This window comes from Panthera pardus, unplaced genomic scaffold (genome assembly GCF_024362965.1).
Source record: "Panthera pardus isolate Hobbes unplaced genomic scaffold, ASM2436296v1 HiC_scaffold_5, whole genome shotgun sequence".
Lineage (NCBI taxonomy): Eukaryota > Metazoa > Chordata > Mammalia > Carnivora > Felidae > Panthera > Panthera pardus.
Window position 1 is genome coordinate 10445149 of NW_026526980.1, and position 23002 is coordinate 10468150.

General features: G+C 49.0%; 1 protein-coding gene across 2 annotated transcripts; it reads right to left on the minus strand.

The window, feature by feature from the left end:
• Positions 1-353: 353 nt before the first annotated feature.
• Positions 354-22788, minus strand: CLEC19A (C-type lectin domain containing 19A). 2 transcript variants are annotated; one of them, XM_019468716.2, is made up of 5 exons: positions 22678-22788; positions 13024-13189; positions 5703-5796; positions 1818-1947; positions 354-536 (listed from the first exon to the last, which is right to left on the minus strand). In XM_019468716.2, exons 2-5 carry the CDS (start codon positions 13185-13187, stop codon positions 457-459), a joined length of 468 nt encoding a protein of 155 aa, XP_019324261.1. In that variant the 5' UTR covers positions 13188-13189; positions 22678-22788; the 3' UTR covers positions 354-456. The 2 variants fall into 2 exon arrangements, with proteins under 2 accessions (XP_019324261.1, XP_019324260.1); XM_019468715.2 differs by lacking the exon at positions 22678-22788 and adding an exon at positions 22191-22404.
• Positions 22789-23002: the final 214 nt, after the last annotated feature.

Genomic DNA, 23002 nt, shown 5'->3' on the forward strand with positions numbered 1-23002 from the left:
ACCCTTGTTTCTTAATTAAGCCAGTTTCAGTGTGACCAAGTCACCACTCTGTATCATTAAGACTTGCTTGTTTAAAACCTCTGCCTGGGGCGGCACCTGGGTGGCTCTGTCGGTTAAGCATCTGACTCTTGATTTAGGCTCAGGTCATGATCTCATGGTTCGTGAGATTGAGCCCCATGTTGGACTCCGTGCTGACAACGTAGAGTCTGCTTGGGATTCTCTCTCTCTCTCTCTCTCTCTCTCTCTCTCTCTCTCCCTCTCTCTCTCTCTCTCTCTCTGCCTCTCCTCTTCCCTCTCAAAATAAATAAAAATACACATTAAAAAATTAAAAACAAAAATCTCTGCCCAGGAGCTTTATCTCTTCTGTGGCTTATATTTATTGAGTGTCAGATTTACACTAGATATACCTACATGATGTGCTGGAGTTGGGCTCACTTTTGACGGGGCAAGACCGGCTCAGTGAATGGTCAGAGACGCGATCTTGCAGACAAAGGGGAACTTGCGGCTGCATGTGTTATCATTCCATGACCTCAGAGCTGCAGTGAGAAGAAGCACAGAATCCGGGTGAGGGTCCACCTACCACAGTAAAAGTAACCTCACCGCCCCACTGGAGTAAAAGCCCTCTCCTGTGGCCTCATGCCTGCACTGGCACCCCTTTCTGGCTGGTGCTTGATGAGGCTGCTGTCCGGCTCTTCTCTCTCCAAGGCTGGTCCTGACTTGCTGCTGTGGAGGGGCAGGACACCCTTTACCCAGGGGCTTGGCCCAGCTCTGACTCCCAGGCTCCAGACTGGCTCCCAGGATAGCAAGTCCCTGTTCCCTACCTCCCTATTCGAATCAGGAAAAGAAAAAGGGGCGCAGAAGGAGCAGGAGTTGGGTGCTTGAATCTGGACTTTGGTAGGTCCAGGTTTGAAACCCATTTCACTACTTGCTGTGTGACCAAGAACAAATTGTTTAACATCTCTGAGCTTCCATTTCTTCATCTGCAAAATGAGAATATGAATCATTTTCACTTCTCCAGATCGGGTTGAGGAGTGATGATGTTGCTCATGCTGATGGCGGTGATTGCTAATACCACATGCAAATCGTTGTGGCCACATTATGTACATTAGCTTCTTTCCTCTTCACAGCAACCTTGTGCGTTAAGTATCATTAGCCCATTTTGCAGATGCAGACTCTGAGCCAGGAGGTTAAGGCATTCACTTTGGACCACGCGATTAATAAGGGGTGGAGCTGGGGTTCCAAGAACAGCTGGATCAGCTGTGCCTCCTATAATCCTCACGTCTGCCCTATGGGTAGAACGGTTACTAAATCCATTTTACAGAAGAGGAAGCGGAATCTCAGAGTGAATAAGTGATTCCCTGCAAGGTTACAGAGCTAGAAAGCAGCAAGGCAAGGGCTTGGACCCAGGTGTATATCCTTTTCACTACTTCCACCTCGGTGCTTCTCCAGGCATACCTCTGCTCTGATAGTGAGGAGCACGAGCCTGGGGTCGGGGCTGGCACTCCAGCGCACTGGGGAGCTGACACAGAAGCACCATCTTTTGACTACGGTCTTTGCGACCCCGCCCCCCCAATGTGCCCCATGCTTCTGCCTCTAATATCTTTTTAATCCAAGCACGGTCTGCAGGTCAACAATGCCCCGCTACCTACTGTTTAAACTGTATCCACGGCGGAGAAGGGCCCGGCCCCCCAACCCCGCCCACTCCGCCCCCACCAGCCCCCTAACGCCCAGGAAAAGGCGGGGGGCAGGCAGTCTCTCTGCCATCCCCGGCTCCTCCCCAGCACCCCTGCAAAAGCCCTGATTTCGCGGGCACTCACCGCTGGTCGGCCGGTACCATATCTGCACGCAGTCCTCTTCTGGGTCCTTGTGGACGCCGTCGTCCGGCTGGCTTCCGTCCCAGTAGCTGTAGTCATAGGAGGAGCCGTCGGTCCATTCAAACTGCCCTTCCTGGGCAATCCCATCCAGAGTGGAGGAAGCCAGTCCGTAAGAGAAAGATCTGGCATCAGAGCCAGCCCCAGCTCAGGGCTGACATTCTAACGCCTCCATATGGAACAGTGCAGAAGTCCTCACTTTGGGGGCACCTAGGGGCTCAGTCCGTTAACCCTTGGACTCCTGATTTGGGCTCAGGTCATGATCTCACAGCTTGTGGGATCGAGCCCTGCCTTCTCGGGATTCTCTCTCTCCCTCTCTCTCTCTGCCCCGCCCCCACTCGTGGGCACGCGCATGAGCCTGCACGCTCGTGAGCTCTCTCTCTCAAAAAAACCCTTAACAAACAAACAAACAAACAAACAAACAAACAAACAAACTTTTTAAAAAGTCCTGGGGCACCTGGGGGGCTCACTCAACTGAGCTTCCCACTTCGGCTCAGGTTATGATCTCAAGGTTCCTGAGTTTGAGCTCTGAGTTGGGCTCTGTGCTGAGAGTATGGAGCCTGTTTGGGATTCTCTCTCTCCCTCTCTCTCTCTCTGCCCCGCCCCTACTCGTGGGCGCGCGCATGAGCCTGCACGCTCGTGAGCTCTCTCTCTCAAAAAAAACCTTAACAAACAAACAAACAAACAAACAAACTTTTTAAAAAGTCCTGGGGCACCTGGGGGGCTCACTCAACTGAGCTTCCCACTTCGGCTCAGGTTATGATCTCAAGGTTCCTGAGTTTGAGCTCTGAGTTGGGCTCTGTGCTGACAGTATGGAGCCTGTTTGGGATTCTCTCTCTCCGTCTCTCTCTCTCTCTCTCTCTCTCTCTCTCTCTCCATCTCGCCCAGTCTCTCTCTCTCTCTCTCTCTCTCAAAATAAATATATAGGGGCGCCTGGGTAGCTCGGTCAGTTAAGCCTCCGACTTCGGCTCAGGTCATGATCTCCTGGTTGATGGGTTTGAGCCCCACGCGGGGGCTCTGCGCTGATAGCTCAGAGCCTGGAGCCTGCTTCGGAGTCTGTGTCTCACATTCTCTCTCTCTCTCAAAAATAAATACTAAAATATTCTTAAAAAGGCCTCAGTTTGATGTGAGATACTGCTATTATACCATCACTGCTAGCTGCTGTTTATGGAAGGCTCATTAGTTGCCATCAGGTGCTCTACTTATTTTCTGCCCCCCGTCGTCCAAGCAGGCATCATCATGTCTATTGCACAGATGAGAAAACTCAGACTCAGATTGGCCTAGCCAAATTCACATAGCTAATAAAGCATTGGTGCTGGCATTCAAACCCAGGTCTGTGAGACTCCGTGCCCAAGATTTAACTACTACACTTTTTTTTTTTTTAATTCAATTTACCAGCCGACTGGAGTCACCCTTCATTTCTTTCCTTTTGTCCCTGTACTGTGTATTTTTCTTGCCTGATGTGAGACTTCTCTGTCCAATTACAAGAAAACTCCTGTTGGGAATTTGATTGGTGTTAAAATAAATGTGCAAATTAACTGTGGAAAGAACTATATCCTTGCCATGTTCTGGAACACGAGCCATTTCTGCATTTATTCAAGTCCTTAGAAAAGTCTCCCCCGAAAGACTGATGATTACGGAGGTGGCATCAGATAATGGAAACAGCATGCTGCTTCTGAGAGAGAGGCTAGAGCTAGATGCTACCCACCTCCTCACTGCCATCTGGACAGGTTACTTAACCTCCCCAGCCTCAGTTTCCACACCTTTACAATGGAGCTAGTCTCTCCCTCAGAAACCTGTTGTGAGCAGTGATGAAGTAAAGGGCACAAAGGACTTAGCTAGTGTCCTGCAAGGAAGATTTTAAAAAACAAGATCTTTTACTGTATTGTTTGTTATTACTACACTTAATTATTGTAATACAAGTTCCTTAAACCCTAAGTGTATTCACAATCCTTTTTTTCTCTAAGTTTATTTAAGTAATTTCTATACCCAACGTGGGACTCACACTCATGACCTTGAGATCAAGAGTCACAGGCTCTTCTGACTGAGCCAGCCAGGCGCCCCTATAATCCCATTTAAAAAAATTCTTTCTTTCTTTCTTTATTTATTCATTCATTCATTTATTTATTTATTTATGAGAGAGAGTGAGTGGGGGAGGGGCAGAGAGAGAGAGGGAGAGAGAGGAGCCCAAGCAGCCTCTGCGCTGACAGCAGCAAGCCTGATGTGGGGCTCGAACTCATGAACCGTGAGATCATGACCTGAGCCCAAGTGGGATGTTTAATTGACTGAACCACCCAGGTGTTCCTATAATCCCATTTGAAAGTCACTATTATGAATAGAAATTTTGCGGTTCTTTTTTTTTAATGTCTATTTATTTTTGAGAGAGAGAGCATGAGCCGGGGAAGTCCAGAGAGAGAGGGGGACAGAGGATCCAAGAAGCCTCTGTGCTGATGGCAGTGAGCCCGATGAGGGGCTTGAACTCATGAACCATGAGATCACAGCCTGAGCCGAAGTAGGACACTTAACTGATTGGGCCACCCAGGTGCCCCTTGTGGGTTTTTTTTTTTTTTTTTTTTCAATTACAACTTCTATGTAGGTTCTTGCAAGATGAATTCTATTGATTTAAAAAAATATATATCCATCTCTGTTGAGTCTGGCTACTACTGTTGCTTCTGCTATTTGACAGTGACTTCTACCAGCCCTAGTGAGCTCTTAGAGTGTCCCAAGTGCCAGGCTAAGCTCATTGACTTTTCATAACAAGGCACTGTTATCATTACCCCCATTTTATAGCTGAGGAAACTGAAGCTCAGAGAGGTCAACAAAAAAAAAATTGGCCAAAGTCACCTACCAGCCAGTAAGAGGCAGGACGGGGGCTGGAACTGGAGCCCTATTCCCCGCAGTACTCTGGGGGCAGGGCTGGTAGCATACATGCAAAACAGAGACAGTATTCAGCTCACCCAGGGAGAGTCTGGGGACAGAATTCCCAGGGGGACTCTGCTGCGATGTCGCCAGGTATGAGATCTGGCCTTGCTCTTCACCATTATTCCATCGACCCCTGCCCCATTTTGCATCCCAGACCCACTTGTCTTTCAGGTCCTCGAATAGGTCATGATCTCTCACGCCTCAGGACCTTTGCTCATGCTATTCCCTCTACCTGGAATGCGCTTCCTCTGGCTGACTCCTATTTATCCATTAGATACTAGCTTAAATGTCTTTAACTTAGGGAGGCTGTGGCAACCATGGAAGGGCACTGCTTGGAACTCCCTCAGGAGGACCAGCTACAGGGAGCACGGCTGACCCACAGCCTCAGCTCCCCTGCCCCTTCGGATTCACCGCTGCGTTCACAGCCAGACCAGGTTTCCTCCAGGCTGTGCCCAGTCAGTGACTCAGCAGGTACTCAGGGGTGCTGGTGCCGGCCCATTCCTGCCCCAGGCGGGGTTCCTCTAGTGGCCATCCTTTGCCTGAGGACTCCCCACTGGCCTAGCCAAGTCTTTCTCAGAACTGTGCTATCATCACACTTATGTCCCCTCCTCTTTTTTCCCTCACAGATCTTTCTCCCTCAGAAATATTTTACACATCTAGTCACATTTTTGTGTCCACTGTTTTGGGAACTCACCCAAAGAAAGGCCTTCCCTGATCCTACTATGTCCCCGTCACATACTCTTTCACAACACTATCTTCTACCTGGGGCATCCCGGTGTCTGGTTTTTCTCCACGTGCTGGGCACGCCGCAGTGACCTGCCGTATGGGCCCCAGGTGAAAGGTCGGCTAAGTCAAAATGGCATCCTTGCTGCAGCTGCCAAGAGGGCCTGATGGCCCCTGCTTCCTTACCTGTCTGTGATCGTGAAGCCCCGTCCAGATGTCAGCTGGGATCCCAGGCACACAGCTGTTCACAAGGTCATACACAAAGACATTCTCTTCCCAGCTGCAAACGTAAGAAACTCAGTAGTGTTACTCGTTGTCTCTGTTCTTAGGACAGAGTCAAAAAGTGAAAGCAATCCTTGTTAATCTCCCTGGTTCAAAGTAAATCGAGGGTATGATGCAATCCTGTCTTTTCCTTCGTTTTCTTTTTTTTAACATTTATTTATTTTTGAGAGAGAGAGAGAGAGCTCACTCTAGTGGGGGAGGGGCAGAGAGAGGGGAGGGGAGACAGAGACTCTGAATCAGGCTCCACACTGTGAGCGCAGAGCCCCATGCAGGGCTCAAACCCATGAACCATGAGATCATGACTTGGGCCGAAATCAAGAGTCGGCCACTTAACTGACTGAGCCACCCAGGCGCCCCTCCTTCTTTTTCTTTTTTCTTTTATTTATTTATTTTTTAATTTTTTTTTAACACTTATTTATTTTTGAGAGATAGAGAGAGACAGAGCACAAGTGAGTGAGGGGCAGAGAGAGAGGGAGGCACAGGATTTGAAGCAGGTTCCAGGCTCTGAGCTGTCAGCACAGAGCCAGACATGGGGCTCGAACCCACAAACTGTGAGATCATGGCCTGGGCCAAAGTCGGGTGCTTAACCGACTGAGCCACCCAGGCGTCCCTCTTTTTCTTTCTTTAATTACACCACCCATATGTGACTGTCTTTTCATGGCCACCTCCGGATCAGATCCATGCCAGTTCAAAGCAGATCTCAGCCCCACTATTCATCCTAAAAATTTACATCTGTCTCAAACACACCAGCAAATGAGGTGGATTGTATTGACAATATCATGAAGAGACAGAGAAAGGGGTTTCTCATGCGCTCTGCACATCAAATAACTTGATGGAAATCTCCACTAGACACTTTCGTTTTCTCTCAGAAGCCCTCCTATGCTGCCAGTCCTTACATATCCTACCAGGTTTTTGTTCACATACTGCCTCCAAAATCTTTTGCCTCCCTGGAAAATTCGGCTCTGGGCTTGAACTTGCATAGCCCACTCAGCAACACCAAAGCCCTTTGGTTAACAGGCCACCCCCGCTTAGAAAGTGTCAGCCTTTTCAGGCTGCAGTAACAAAATATCATAGACTGGATGGCTTTCAAACAACAGATATCTATTTTTCACAGTTCTAGAGGTTAGAAGTCCAAGTTCAGGAGGCCAGCATGGTCAGGTGAGGGCCTTCTGGGTCACAGACTTCTCACTGTGTCCTCACACGGAGGAGGAAGGGGCAAGACAGCAATGTGGGGCGTCTTGTATAGGGGCACTAATTCCAGGGCGCCTGGGTGCCTCAGTCGGTTAAGCATCTGGCTCCTGATTTCGGCTCAGGTCATGATCCCAGAGTCATGGGATTGAGCCCTGTGTCAGGCTCCATGCTGAGCCTGCTTGAGACTCTCTCTCTCTCTCTCTCTCTCTTTCTCTTGCCCTCAAAATAAGTAAAGAAACATTAAAAGAAAAAGGGTGCTAATCTCATTCATGAGGGCTTCACCTCATGACCTAATCACCTCCAAATGTCCAACCTCCGAATATGGTCACGTTGGGCATTAGGATTTCAACCTATGAATTTGGGGGGTAGGACACAAATATTCAAACCATAGCAGAAGGCATTGGTGTCTTCTTGGGGGACCCTCACCTCCTATTTCAAAGAACTCAGAAAATACTTCACCTAACAAAAGGCATCGGTGGAGGACACTGAAAGCAGTCTGCTGCCCAGAGCGACAAAGAAATAGAGATGGATGGATGGATAGAGAGATAGACACATAGAGATTTTCCTTGGATCATTAAAATGTTTCCTGAGTGCTGACTTCCTGACAGGTACTGTGCTGCATGTTTTGCATATGTGAAGTCACCGCATTGCCTTCTTTTTGCATTGTCATATCAATGGGACACTGGGATGGACACCCCTGGTTGCTTACTCCACAGCCATCTCTGGTCTCTTTGCCTGTTGCCTACATAAGAAGTTAGGAGAGGAAGGGCACCTGGGTGGCTTGGTCAGTTGAGCATCTGACTCTTGATTTCGGCTCAGGTCATGATCCTAGGTTCGTGGGATTGAGCCCCAAGTCAGGCTCTGCGCTGAGCAGGGAGCCTGCTAGAGATATTCTCTCTCTCTCTCTCTCTCTCTCTCTCTCTCTCTCTCTCCCCCCCATCCTCTGCCCCTCTGCCCTGCTTGAGCATGCCCACATGCTTTCTCTCTCTCTCTCTCTCTCTCTCTCTCTCTCTAAAATAAAAACACCACCCAAAAAGAAGTTAGGAAAGCTAGGTTTCACTTTCTGGCCTCCTCTTCAGCCACCACTGGCCATCAACCCCAGGTGGGCCAACTGGATGTAAGCAGACTTCCGTAAGTGGCGTCTGGAAAATACTGCCCTCCCTGATAAATGGAGACAGGTGTGTGGAAAAGGCTGCAGGGTCTATCGTGGCCTTTCCTTCTTGGGTTATAGTTGAGGGTGGACCTGATGTTTGAAGCTGCTGCACTGAAGAGCCTGGGGAAGGGAACAGCTCACCCAGCGCCCTGCTACCAGAGAGCCTGGAGAACGCCATCGGCAGAGGCCAGAAGGGCAGGTAAGGGAGGTGAGGGCAATGGACACACAATAGCTCGGCTCAAGGAGCTCACAGACCCAGAGGGGCAGATCTCACCAGACCAGGGGTCCCATTTTCGGCTTCCACGTGGCATTAAGGTAGACTTCAGTATGTTCAAGAAATCTTTATCAAGTCATACTTAGCAGCCTCAGACCGAATAACTAGCAAATAACTCACTTTAAAACGGGACTCTGGTGAGGTGCCCTTTATGCTGCAACAAAGCATATCTGCTGTCATCAAGCTTCACTGGATGGCCACTCTCCACGGGCTGCCATCTTGTCTAAAATGCCCCCTATTAAATTCCCTTTGTCCTGAGGCCCTGGTAGCAAATCAGAACACCCATGTTTATTCTGCTTCATTCTGTGTTTGTGGAAGACATTGCCAATCCGTTCCAGAAGCACTCAGAATCTTTCTCAATACCGTGCTGCAGGCAATCACATTCAGGGAGTTGCAGATACAGTTGGGAACTCAATCTTTGGGTCTCCCCCAAATTCATTTGTTGAAACCCCATATTCATATGTTGGGAATATATGAACCCAAATTCCTATGTTAATACCAGTGTGATGGTATTAGAGGGTGGGGACTCTGGGAGGTGATTAGGTCATGGGGGTGGAGCTCTCATGAATGGGATTAGTGCCCTGAAAAGATGCCAGAGAGCTCTCACCCCTTCCCCGGTGAGGATGCAGCTCGAAGATGGCCATCGTGGACCAGGGAGCAGGCTCTCCCACTATGAACCTGACCAAGCTGGCACCCTAGCTTGGACTTCTCACCACCAAACTGGGAGAAATACATTTCTGTTGTTTGTAAGCCACCCTGTCTGTCGTGTTTTTGTAACAGCAGCCTGAATGGACTAAGAACCGAGATACCATTGGAGGAAATGGAAGGGAAAAAGGGTGAGTGGGGCAGGGCTTGCTGGCCCTCAGAAAGACGATCTGACATGGGAACCCTAAGTAAGAACTGGCCCCCTTGAGATGCCTAGAATTATAATGAACGAAACTATTAATGGCTCCCTCTCTTGAGCACTCAGTGATGAGCTAACTTTGTAAGAACTTCAGATGCTTGGTCTCCTTGGTCAGATGCTTGGTCTCCTTGGTGTAGGGAGGAAGTGGCAGAGCTGGGACTAGTCCAGGACTGTCTGAGTCTAGTGTCCTTGCTTCTTCCTTTGGAACATCTGCTGTTTCCATTCTTTAGGCTTCCTCATCCTTGAATATCCTGATCCAAGATGGTCCTTCCAGGAAACCTTCCCTGAATACCCCCTATCCACTCCGGACCACTTAGAGCACACATTTCTGACTTCCCAGAGGCAGGCTCGTTGGTTTATTTCTCTATTTCTTAAGGTCTGGTGTCCTCAAATGAGCCACAAGGACCACATAAACAACACCAAACCTTACTTCTACTTGACATCAGCAGGGCTCTCTTCAACATTGATGTTCCAAGAGTATGTGTTCCGCCGTGTGAGGGAATCCACTTTCTGGGGACAGGGTGTTCTTCACCCTAGTGGGTCCTTGAGCTTGGTCCTGCCCCGCTGCGTAAGCACTGGCATCCCCACACGCCTCTCTCACGCACAATTTGGGGTCTCCTACATTGACTGCTGAGCATACACGTTGAGCAGTCATCGGGTAGAGTGGCCGCCTAGCCATTTTAGCACTTTGTCATCTTTGTTCAACAGCACCTGCTTGGGAAAAAATTTCCATATTTCATTGCATTTTCCCCATAACTGGTCAAAATAACTGGAACATAGAGAAGCCCAAGGTGCTACTGCAAGTAATAAGGAGCATAGAGCAGTTGAACTTAATTCACCTCAACAGCCTCTTGAAACAAAGGCGGAAATGATTAGGTAAGCAGAAAGTATGAGGATCTTAAATTTCAATCAGATGCTCCACAGACAGACATAAGCTGATTGTGTGTTTAATTATGAAAGAAAAAAAAAAGCATGAAGAAAACACCAGAAATATAGAATTGGATTGTGTCTCAAAGACAAGATGTAATTAGGGATTTTATAATAGCGTCTAGCTTTCTGTGAACTGAACTTCACATAAAACAGGTTAAGGAGTTGATCAGATCCAACTTTCCAAAATGTTTTCATAAAAGTATCATGGACCGGGATGCCCGGGGGGGCTCAGTCGGTTAAGTCTCTGACTCATGATCTCTGCTCAGGTCATGATCTCATGGTTCATGAGTTTGAGCCCCGCGTTGGGCTCTGCACTGACAGAGTTTGGGATTCCCTCTCTCCCTCTCTCTGCCCCTTACCCACTTGCTCTCTCTCTCTCTCTCTCAAAATAAGTAAATAAACTTAAAAAAAAAAGTATTAATACCAAAATGGAAAACTACCTGTAAAAGAGAGGAAAGGGAGAGAATGTTAGTAGTACAAGAAGGAAAAGGAGGGGGCATTCGGAGTTGAGAAGACAGGAAGAAGGTAGGTTGAGGCAGCAAAGGACCAGAATTGGGTCAAGAATTGCCTGGAAACTCCCCACATTTGCCCAGAATCTTTGCTGATGCCTAGCTAAGGTTGAGGTTATAAGCACCATGAGTGGCTGAACTGTCCTGCCTGTGGGCTGGCTAAAGAGAAATTTTCACTTGGAATCATTTTAAAACGTACTCTTTATTCCGAGTATCTCATTTTCCTCTACAGCCTTGAAAGTTTTGACAACTTCTTTGATCCACCGGTGTGCGGGCCGGTCCTGTGCTCTGCCTGTATCACAGCGGATTTGCCCTGAAGACTGCCTTTCCCACGTTTTCTTGTCAGCTTCCCCGTAAGCAGCGGGAAGGGCCAGAAGAGGAAGGGGGCAGAGAGAAGCCGAGAGAAGCCCGGTATTTCTCTCCCTGCCTCGGGAGTCGCTGGCGGGGGCTGCCTCGCCTTGGTGGCTCCAGCTCTATGAGACTGGTTTGCCTTCCCATTAGGGGTGGAATTGGCTTCCTGCTGTTGTGAATCTCTAGACTGCCTCATTACTGCCTCTTTACGATCTTAGATTCCATCACTCGTGCGTACTAAATTCTGTTCTGCATGTCTGAAGTGGTTCCCATTCTCCTAATAGACCATGACTGCCTCTCATCTTCTTCAGCATCACTGAGAATACAGTGGGAGCTCTATGTATCTGTTGGCTGAATACATGGAGGATTCATTTAAAAACTAAGACGGGGGCGCCTGGGTGGCTCAGTCTGTTGAGTGTCCGACTTCGGCTCAGGTCATGATCTCATGGTTCATGAGTTCGAGCCCCATGTCGGGCTTATAGTGCAGAGCCTGCTTCTCTGTCTTCCTCTCTCTGCCCCTCCGCCACTCACGCTCTCTATCTCTTTCTGTCAAAAACAAACATTAAAAACAAAAACTAAGATACAGGACCCCTTCTCTGTTCTTAACAAAAGTCAGTGACTCTAAAGCATAAAGAACCAACTGTCTTTCTGACTTCAAGTCTCTGAGATCCTTGAAAAGAAGCCATACATCAGCAAGGCCATCGGGTGTGAAAGCAAGTCAGTTAGAGGTGATGAAGGGGCACCAGGGTGGCTCAGTTGGTTAAGCGTCTCACTCTTGATTTTGGCTCAGGTCACGATCTCACGGTTCGTGAGATCGAGCCCAATGTCAGAGCATGCTTGAGATTCTCCCTTTCCCTCTCTGCCCCTCCCCAGCTCGTGCTTGTTCTTTCTCAAAATAAATAAATAAATATAACAAACAAATAAATAAAAGGTGATGAAAAATGGGCTCCAGGAAAGGTGGGCAATGAGTGCAATTACGGTGCCACGGAGTTAGGGTGACTTCAGTGAAGAGATGGAGGAGAAGGGGATGGGAATTCCCAGCAGAGGGAACAGAATGTGCAAAGGTCTGGAGGAGTAAAACGGTTGCACCAGACCGTAAAACTTTGAGACGGTCAATGTGGCTGGGGCTTAGGAGACACAGAGGAATGCTGAAGGTGGCCTTGGTGGGTGGTAATTCGACTATTCAGGTTCAAATCCCAGCTCCACCACTTTAAAGCTATGTAACTTTGAGCAAGTTACCTTCTTGGAGGATCGGGTTCGGTGTCTGTGAAAAGGAAGATACCTACCCGATACGGTTTGAGAGAGCTTCAAAATGATGCTGTATACAAACACTCAGCAAATAGACGTCAGTTATTATTCCTCGTATTATATTCTTGGTATATATATTATGTGCATTGTATCGCAGGGTCAAGCCCCGTGTTGTCATGTGGGGCACAGCACAAAATCAGCACATGTGAAGGTGGATCCTGTAGCCGCTCTTAGCTTCCCATGCTACACGCTTCGCCTTCAACCGTTTCAATGAGAAATTGGGCTGGATTGGTTTGTTTCTTTCTTCTTCTTTTTTTAATGTTTATTTAATTTTGAGAGAGAGGGAGAGAGAGAGAGACAAAGCAGGAGTGGGGGAGGGGCAGAGAGAGAGGAAGACAGAATCTGAGGCAGGCCCCAGGCTCTGAGCCGTCAGCACTGAGCCCAACGCAGGGCTTGAACCCATGAACTACGAGATCATGACCTGAGCCGAAGTTGGACGCCTAACCGACCGAGCCACCCAGGCCGGATCAGTTTCAATGAGAAATTGGGCTAGATCAAAGTTAGCTTGAATTACCAAAGAGAAACACCAGTGAGAAATGCCAGTTTTCACTCTCTGTTCCAAAGGGGGTGCTTGGTTGGGCTATGGGGGACGGATGTCCACTCACCTGTGGATGGAGGCCAGTTTCGCAGACTTCCTGCCAATGGAGAACTCAGAACAGTAGAAGTCAGCCTCGGCCCAAGTCTTATTGAGAGGGAAAAATCGGTAGCAGTGGCCTTTGAACTCCATCCAGAATAGTGGGCACAGAGAAGCCGGGGGCAGCTCGGGCATGGCTGTGGGCAGAGAAAGAGACTGGAAGGAGGGCTGGTAGCGTGGAAACATTGTTCCTACAGCTTATGACACCTTTTCAAGAGTGAAAGTAAAACATGTCCCATTGTGATTAGTAACATTCTATGCTTGAGGTCCAAAAAATACATGCGTACCTAAAATTTACCAAATGACAAAAGTAATATATGCTCATTATAGAACACTTGAAAAATGTTACTGCTTTGGTGTGTTTTTCTTCGTATCATGCTTGAACGCAGAGATTTGTAAAAATTCTATTATTATATTGTACTATACATACCTGTCAATATTCAGAGTTCCAAAAATTAGAATATATTCCCCTCCTGTTATTATAAATTTTCATAAACATTGTTTTAAATAGCTCTTGAATACTCCACGGAGTGGTCCCCCTAGAGTTTATTTAATCATTCCCCTATTTGTGGATAATTAGACTGGTTCCCTTTTTTTAAAAATAAATAGACATAATGCTGAGATGAACAGCCTCGTACATCAAGCTTTTTTCAACATTTCTGAAGATTTTCCAAGGAGAGATTTTTAAGGCTTTGATACAACTTGCTAAATTGCCTCCTGAAAGCAATTTGTCCTCCCACAGTAATGTCTGAGAGTGCCCATCTCACAGTGCCCTCGCCAGTGCCGGGTGTTGTCACTTTAATGGCAATCTTTGCAAATTTTATAAGCAAAAAAAAGGTGCCTTGTTTCAATGTGCAACTCTGGGCTCTGTGGTGAGGGCAGACATTTCTCCACGTGTTTACTGACAAACTATAGCCAAGACTATTTATATCTGTAGCCCATCGAACTACTGGGGTTCAGGAAGCAACCTTAATTCTGAAAAAGCACAGATGGAAATCCACTTTTGAGACAATAAAGTTCCTCCAAGCCTCGACCCCCTTGAAGGCCTCTTAGGAGATATCTTTTTTTTTGGAAACCACAACTCAAGATGACTGGTTGCGAGGAAGAAGGCGCACTGAGAACCTGCCTTGAGCTATGTTAGGTAGCTCACCCACGGTGGGGGGCAGGGCTAACATCTGTTGGACTGGGACTCTGGAGGTCTGGGTCCCAGCTGCCAGCTCTGTGCCTAACATGCCAGGTGACAACGGCACATTCAGCTGTCAAACTGGTTGATCTCTGGGGCCCCTTTTGTGGACCCCCAAGGGCGTGGGATCTTTGCCTTTCAAGCCACTGTAACAGCTGGCTGAGCTCTTGAATAATAAAGTAGTGGACAACATTTATGAAGCATTTGTAATGTGTCACACACCTACAGGGAAACTGAGGCTTGGACAGGTTAAGTGACTTGCCCAAGGTCATCCTGCTCGCAAGTGGCAGGTAGGGATTTGAACCGAACCTCCTGACACCAGAGTCTTTGATCTGAAAGTCCACGTGATGCCTCATCATGGGACATCAACGGGGCTGAGAATGGTTCACTGTCTTTTAGCACCTTACTTCATAGAAGTTCGCCAAATGCTTGGCGTCCATGGATTGCTCTGTAATAGTATGATTATTAATGATTAGCTCAGGGTTTCATAGCCGGGGTTGATGGGGTTTCAGGGATCCATTGTGTCCCCTGAAATGAAGTGCAAAATCAAGAGTGTGTACGTGTGCATGCGCATTTATCTGGGGGAAAGAGTCAGATGTCTTAATCCAAAGAGCTACGCTAAGCAGACAGGTTCCATGTCTCCCATCACTGACCACAGCCACTGGGCTTTCTCATTTGACCAGAACTGCCCTTCCTACGCCCCTCCCCTGCCCCAGACAGCCACACCGTCAGTCCTGCTTTGTTCCACCTCTTGAAACCGTGGATGTTGCTGAGCTCTTTGTAGGAACTTTGTGGCACTACCTTTGAAGATGCAGAGAGACTTTAATAATTAAATGAAAGGGGCTGGAAGGGGAAAGGAGGCGGCCAGGGTTCCTACTCCCCTCTCCCCAAGGTCCAAAGGCTTCTCCTGGGTCCTAAAGCCTGGTGGATATTTCCAAAGCAGGTCTCCCTGTGGAAAACAAGCTCCCTCCTTCACCCTCCTGGTTCCTTTGATTTTGTCTACTGAACAAATGGTGGTTATGGATGCCTGGGGTGAAACATACCAGAAAATGGGGCTGTGACAGGTCACTGCTCAATTATTCCCTTTTCCACCTGGGCAGGCAAAGGCTTTTAATTGGAAGGATCTGGGAGGCAAAAAGCCACGTGTTTGGACATGGGATAATGAACTCCACCCTGCCTGGTATCCCACACCCCCCTTCCCTCTGGGATTTCTAGAAACTGAGACTAGAAGGATCTTAGAGGCCTTTTATCAGCCTGAACCCCAAAGTAGCCTTCGCTAATCCGTGTCTCTCTCATGAAGGGATTTCTATAGGTTTACAGCTTGATGAGTCAGGTAATGATGGCACTGTAACAAACAGGACCAACCCCAATGGGCTGTCACCTGAACCAGGCATGGTGTCAGGCTCTTTGTACATATCAGCTCAGTTAGTCTTCACACATCCTACAAGGTAGATACCACAATCACTCTCGTTTTACAGAGGAAGGAACCAAGGACAGAGAGGTTGAGTAACATGCCCAATATCACACAGCAGCTGAGTGGCAGAGGTGGTTGTTAAAGCCAGGCTGTATGGCTCCAGACCTAATTTAGAGATTCCTGTCGGATTTAAGCCCATTTCCTTTTGACTCAGTCTTGACGGTCTGGACATTCATTCATTTCCTTTTTCATTCAACAAATTCTATTTGAGCACCCACTTGGGCTCAGGCAGTTAGCTGGAGATACTGTGGCCAGCTACACAGAGGGGGCTTCTGATCGCTTGGGTTTTACAAGTTGACATAAAGAAAAATAAGAATGGGGGCGTCTGGGTGGCTCAGTTAAGCGTCCAACTTTGGCTCAGGTCATGGTCTCATGGTTCGTGGTCTCCCCGCATCTGGCTCTGGGCTGACAGCTCAGAGCCTGGAGCCTGCTTCTGATTCTGTGTCTCCCTCTCTCTCTGCCCCTCCCCTGCTTGCACTCAGTCTCTGTCTCTCAAAAATAAGTAAAACGTTAAAAAACTTTTTAAGAAAAATAAGCACAGAAATAAATTATTATGTCATTTGTGGATGTGGGCCATGCTGGCAAAAACTTGAGGGAGCACCCCCAAATTATTTTTGGAGGCTGGTTATTTGTTTACTCGCTTTGTCTCCCTAGTTGAACTGGTGGCCGCTCCAACTGTCTCCTCAAGGAGCTCATGGGTGATTAGGACAGGACACCAGAGCCCCCTTCCCAGATGGGGAAATTTCAGGGTGTTGCCACAGGAGCACCTAAAAGTGGCACCTAGGATTTGGAGATCTGGGAAGCTTCTGGGAGGGGATGATGTCTCAACTGAGACCTCAAAGATAAGAGTCAGGGAACATGTTTCCGGTGAGGACACAGCAGGTGCAAAGGCCTGGGGGTATGAGAGAATATGGAACATTTGGAGAAATGCAAATGGTTCAGCCAAGCTGGGAATCGGAGAGGGTGAGAAGGTAAGAGATGAGGCCAGAGGTGACCGAGGGAGGGTGGAGGGGAAGGGAGGGGAGGGGATGCACAAAAGGGCTCGTTGCTCTGGAAACCGGGAGCCTGCAGTGGTCTTTTCCTTCAATTAGCAGCACTAAAGGCCACCAAGGTCTCCCAGCTGGGGTGGGAGTCAAAGTCCTTGGGAGCTCTGAGCTTGTGAAGAAAAAAGAACACACCAGTGGAGTTCAGGCCTCATTTTTTCTCTCTCTCTCTCTCTTTTTAAAAGAAGAAATTGTCACCTTCCCACTCAATCTGGCTGCTTGCTCCCCTGGCACCAGTCCAGCCGCCCACAGTGCACTACCACGCTGCCTCCCGCCCAGATCCGCCTTGGGAGCCAGCCAGGAGGGGCGGTGAGGGAGGCTCTGGGGGCCACGTCCCAACCCCCAGCCCCACCCCCACTCCTGGGCCCCAGATGTCCCAGGAGACCGGGAAGGTGGCCTCTGGGAGGGCTGCCTCACTTCCCGCTGCCTCCCTGGTTCACACAGCCCGCTGTCAGACCGTCCTCCTCACTAGTGAGTCCTGGATCCGCACTGGTGGTCCTGGGCTTCTCATGCCCAGGTTTTGCTCTCCCTTCTCTGGGCCACTCTCGTGGCCACAAGATAGAGAGGAAAGAGCACTGGGAAATGTCTTATATTGTTAATAACAGCAGCCATTCATCGGGTGGTGAGTGTATAACTGCTCAGATCAGGCTAAGAGGGGGATCAGTATCATGCCCGTTTTACAGCTGAGCAAACTGAGGCTCAGAGAGCTGAAGTCACTTGCCCCTACAGCTAGCAAATGGTGGTGGTATCAGGATGGACTCAGACATCCCTAAACACTAAGTGCCTCCAGGAAACCTCTTTTTTTTTTTTTTTCTGGTCTTGGTTTTCTCATTTGTAAGACAAATATATCAAACACCAAATTTAACAGTTCATATGCTGAAGCCCTAACTCCTCAATGTCTTTGGACATGGGACACTTGGGAGGTGATTAGGGTTAGATAAGTTCATGGGGGGGGGGGGACCTATGATAAGTGCCCTTATAGGAAGAGAGAGAACAGAGCCCCCGACCCTCACCCCCCTCTCTCCACTGTGGGGGGAGACAGCATCTGGAAAAGAGTACTCGCCAGGAACCAAATTGCTCAAGATCTTGATTTTGAACTTCCCAGGCTCCCAAACTGAGAGAAATAAATTCCTATTATTTCAGCCTCCCAGTGTATGGTGTTTTCACCATAGGTTACAGCAGCCTGAGCTAAGACCAAAAGTTAATTAAGCAAATAATTCAATGTTTCCTGGGTGCCTACTGGGCTTTGAGGTCTCAAGTCGCTCAGTATGGAGAGAGGAACACACACATGGCAATGAAATGCACTTCAGAAATATGCAGAGGGCTCCGTGACCGTGGAGGAGGGGTGGGGAATGGGCCAGAGCGTACATGCGGCACTCTGGGATCTGACTCTATGATCCAGGCTCTGAGATGTCTTCAAGGAAGTAGGGACGTCCAGTTGCTCAGACCTCCATGCTCCAGCGTGGACTCTGGAGTCCAACGGCCCCAGCTGGACACTCAGTGCTTTGTGCCTCTGTTTTCTCATCTAAAAATGGACATGACGATAATGCCGACTTCACAGGGAAGCCATGGCCTGGCTCATGGTTGGCATCCGAGTAAGCATTAGATATTACTACTACAGAGACAGCTTGGGCCCCGAAACCTGCCTGGAGCTGGGAGTACAGTGCCAGCTTCCTGGAGGAAAGAGAAGACAGATTCCCCCTTGCCCACCCCCGGGGGCCTGCGGAAGCAGCCAGTGAGCTTCAGACTTCAAACGCTTTGCTGGAATGTCCTTTGCTGTGAAGAGTACTTGGCCTCAGGAGCCAGGAAATGAAACTTGTTGGTAACGGTTGAAGAATCATAATGGCAAATATTTATGTAGCTTTTACTAGGTGCCAGGCTCCCTTCTAAGCACTTTACACTCATTAATCCACTTAAACAATGTGATCAAAGCCAGGTTTGGAGAAAAGGTTTTACGGAAAGGCTGTAGTCTGGCTAAAGCCTCCCAAGTCTTCCAGAAGTGTCTAAAGTGATCTCAAGCAAATCTAGAGGTGTGGCTCCGATGCACTGTGTGCATATATCTTCACGTGCATGGAAGGTTAGGAGCGCTGGGATCAGTAATAATATGACCAATGCTCTTTTCTGCAAGGAAAAGTTGGGAGTATCCAGGGGAGGATAAACTAGGCCCATTCTCAATAAGGAGGGCTTTGATTGTGCCCTCAGCTTCATGGTCTGCAGGGGCCCCCTGACACCCTAAGATGAGCCCTCCCTAGTCACACATCAACATGCACACTCATACACACACACCTGCACACACGCGTTCTCTTCTGACTTGAAGTCACTTTCCTCTAGAAGATCTGTCTGCCCAGGCCCCAACTAGACTTTCTGCTGGGCTGGGAACCTGGAGAGAAGGAGAACTACCACTTGGACGGATGATGACCGTGGCAGGGTCACTGGCCTCTGTAGGCCTCGACTTCCACACCTGTAATATCGAAGGGTTGGGCTCCATGGATTCCCCAGCCCTTCCTGCCAACTTCAGTTCTGAGCTTTCCAAGGTTGCCGGGGTTTGAAGTGATCTCAGTGCCCCTCTCAGCTGAGCTGGGGGTGAGCTGGGGGAGAGATGTCTGGAAGTTCCTTTCTCCAATGGAGGTTTTTGTCACAGCAGAAAACCATCTCTGGCCATTTCTATCATCTCATCAACAACTGCAGTAACAGAAGTACTAGCGGTAAGAACTCAGTTTTTAAGCACTTACTGTGTGTTAAGCACTTCACGTCATGACCTCACTGAAGATCCCCCAATTGTTTGGTAAGCACCGCTAATTATCCCCACTTTCTAGAGGAAACTTGACGCCCAGAGATGCCAGGAGCATAAGCAGTAAGTAAGAGAGAGAGAGAGAGAGAGAGAGAGGAGACTCCCCAGTTGTTTCCACTTGCAAACTCAACCTCGGGCCCTTTCCACACACACTGGATACAAAGGAAAGACTGGAATATACAAGGCAGACTTCAAGAATATTTTGTCCATCTTCTCTCCTGCTCGCCCATTGCATGGATGCGGAAACTAAGCCATAAGAGCAAGGATGAAAGACATTATTATGCATTGAATGTTTGTGTCCCCCTGTTCCCCCCCATTCATATGTTGGAGCCTTACCCCCCAATATAATGGTTAAGTGGGGTCTTTGGGGGGGATAATGAGGGTTCAATGAAGTCAGGAGAGTGGGACCCCCATGATGGGACTAGTGTCCTTATAAGAAAAGGAAGAGAGGGGTGCGTGGGAGGCTCAGTCGGTTGAGCATCCGACTTCAGCTCAGGTCATGATCGTCCCGCTTGTGAGTTCGAACCCCGCATCAGGCTCTGTGCTGACAGCTTGGAGCTTGGAGCCTGCTTCTGATTCTGTGTCTCCCTCTCTCTCTGCCCCTCCCCCGCTTGCACTCTGTCTCTGTCTCAAAAATAAATAAACATTAAACAAATTAATACAAATAAATAAATAAAAATAAAAAAGAAGAGGAAGAGGGACCAGAGTGTGCACATGCTCTTTCTCTCTCTGCCATGGGAAGACATAACAAGAGGGTGGTCATCTGCAAACCGGGAAGAGGGCCCTCACCAGGGAACTGAACCAGGCAGCACCTTGACCTCCCAGCCTCGGAACTTCGAGAAACAGATTCCTGTTGTCGAAGCCACCCAGTCCATCGTACTTTGTGATGGCAGCCAGAGCTGACTGAGACAGATGCTCAGAGATTTTATGACAGAACTGGAGCCCCTGACACTTGCCCGAATGAACTCATCTCCCACCATCAGGGTGGCCAGATTAAGAAGGAGGCCCAGGTAAATCTGAATTTCAGATAAACAACTAATTTTAAGCCTATGTCCCACGTAATTTTTTTAAAAAATGTTTTTATTTATTTTTGAGAGAGAGAGAGAGCACGATCAGGGGAGGGGTAGAGAGAGAATTGCACAGAGGATCCGAAGCGGGCTCTGCGCTGACAGCAGAGAGCCTGAAGCAGGGTTCGAACTCACAGACTGTGAGATCATGATTTGAGCCAAGATCAAGAGTCACTCAACCGATTGAGCATTCCAGGCCCCTGTCCCACGTAATATTTGAGACATGTTTATGCTGAAAGATGACTGTTTACCTGAAATACAAATTTACACGGGCACCAGGCATTTTCTCTGGTAACCCTATCACCCCACTGTTTAAGTTGGTCCCAACACTGTAACAGCCCAATAATGTGCTCTTATGGGAGTCTTACAAGTAGTTCATTAGTCGTACTTCAATGGGGATCAAAACAGTATCTCTGCCATAAAGTTATTGTGAAGGTTAAATAAATCTATACACAAAAAAAAAGTGCTTAAAACAATGCCCGGCATATAGTAAGGGCTGTGTAAATCTTAATTGGTTATAGGTACTATTTAATTAATTAATTAATTTATTTATTGAGAGAGAAACAGAGTGCAAGCGGGGGAGGGGCAGAGGGAGACAGAGAATCCAAAGCAGGCTCCAAGCTGTCAGCATAGAGCCTGACACGGGGCTCAAACTCACAAAAAGCAAGATCATGACCTGAGCCGAAGTCGGACACTTAACAGACTGAGCCACCCAGGCACCCCATTAATAATAATAATTATTATTATTTTCATATATTTTAAACAACATTTGGAAATAACCTTCGTGGCAGAGGTGACAGGCAAGATCCTCAGCCCTGAGCAGGCTGCAGGATTCAGGAATCTTCCCACCCGGACGGGTCCCTCAGAACGAGCCCCCAGCCTCCGCATTGCCAAGAGGAGAAACTGAGCTCATTTGAAGCCCTGAGACTTTCAAGCTGGAGACTGGGACGCCACACGTCAGAGGCCGGTAGGTCCCAATTCCCAGGGACACAGAAAACCCTCAGAAGTGGGCCACAGAGCAGTGACCTCCAGGGAGGTCACGAGAGGGACAACTGGGTCCCCTCAGCCTGCTCAACGGTGGTGGCGCAGCAGCAGGTCCGAAAGCTCCCTGGGGGCAGCTGCCACAGCCAGGGTGGGGGTGGGGAGCCCAGGTGCCAAATCCCTAACAGAAACAGCCTTTCCAGATCTTCCTACGGTGCCAGGTACCAAGCATGAAGTACTCCCCCACTTTATCCGACTTCCCTTGCAGAGCAGCCCCAGAGGGTGCCACTCTCACCCCCACTGTCCAAAGGAAGCTGAGCTCAGAGAGGTTGAGAAACTTGGGCAAGGTCACACAGTTTTTAAGGTGCAAAACTGGGATTTAAAATCAGGACTTTTGGGGCGTGACCCTAGCGCAATGCCCCTGGGGCCCGGGGAGGGGAGATGGAAGGGCTGTGGGGGAGGGGGGGGCAGCTCAGCTCCCGCCACACCGTGGGTCAGGCAGGCCTGCAGCCCAGGCAGCCAGGCCTCACGGATACAACCTCAAGCATCTGTGAGGTGTCCTCCTCTCCGCCTGCTCCGGCCCTGGCCCCTATGCTCACCTGGGCTGATATTGATGTCCGTCTGTGGAAAAGCCTGTGCAGAAAGGAGGGTCAGTGAGGCCGCGGCCCACAACCCCCACCTTTGCATCCTGAGCCCCGAGGAAGCCACCTCCAGGCCTGAGTGGAGGAGAGAAGCCTTTCTGGGAGCTCTTCTGGGCGCAGGCGAGAATTGCTGGGAGCTCCGGACTCACAGGGTAGACCCCAGTCTCCTCCTCCTCCCCTCCCTTCTCTCCTCCCTCCTCCCGGCACTGGCACTGCTGGAGACAGCTCCCAGTGACAGCTTGAAGGCTGCCGGGGTCAGCCCCCTCCGGGGAACTAAGAGAAACCCGCAGCCCTGCTTCTGAGCCACTGCGTGGCCTTGGGCATGTGCTCACTTCTGTGAGACTCAGTTTTCTCCTCTGCAAGATGGGATAATAACAGAGTTTGTATCTGGGCCTGTCACAGGAAAGAAAGTATCTTGGATCCCGTAGAGGAAATACATACATACCAGAAGATAAAAATGCAAGTTGGAGCCCAGTGCGGAAGGAAGTCGGAAGTCGGAAGCCCACAGCGGGCGGGAGGCTTGCTTCGGCTCAGCTGTCCCTCCACCCCGGCCCTGCAGGCATTAGAACTAGCTGCTTGAGGGGCCTGGGTGGCTGGGCAACCGACTTCCGCTCAGGTCATGATCTCATGCCTCGGGAGTTCGAGCCCTTCACCGGGCTCAGGCTCGTTGCTGTCAGTGGAGAACCCACTTTGGATCCTCTGTCTCACTCTCTTTACCTCTCCCCTGCTTGCGTGCAGTCGTTCTCTCAAAACTAAATAAACATTAAAAA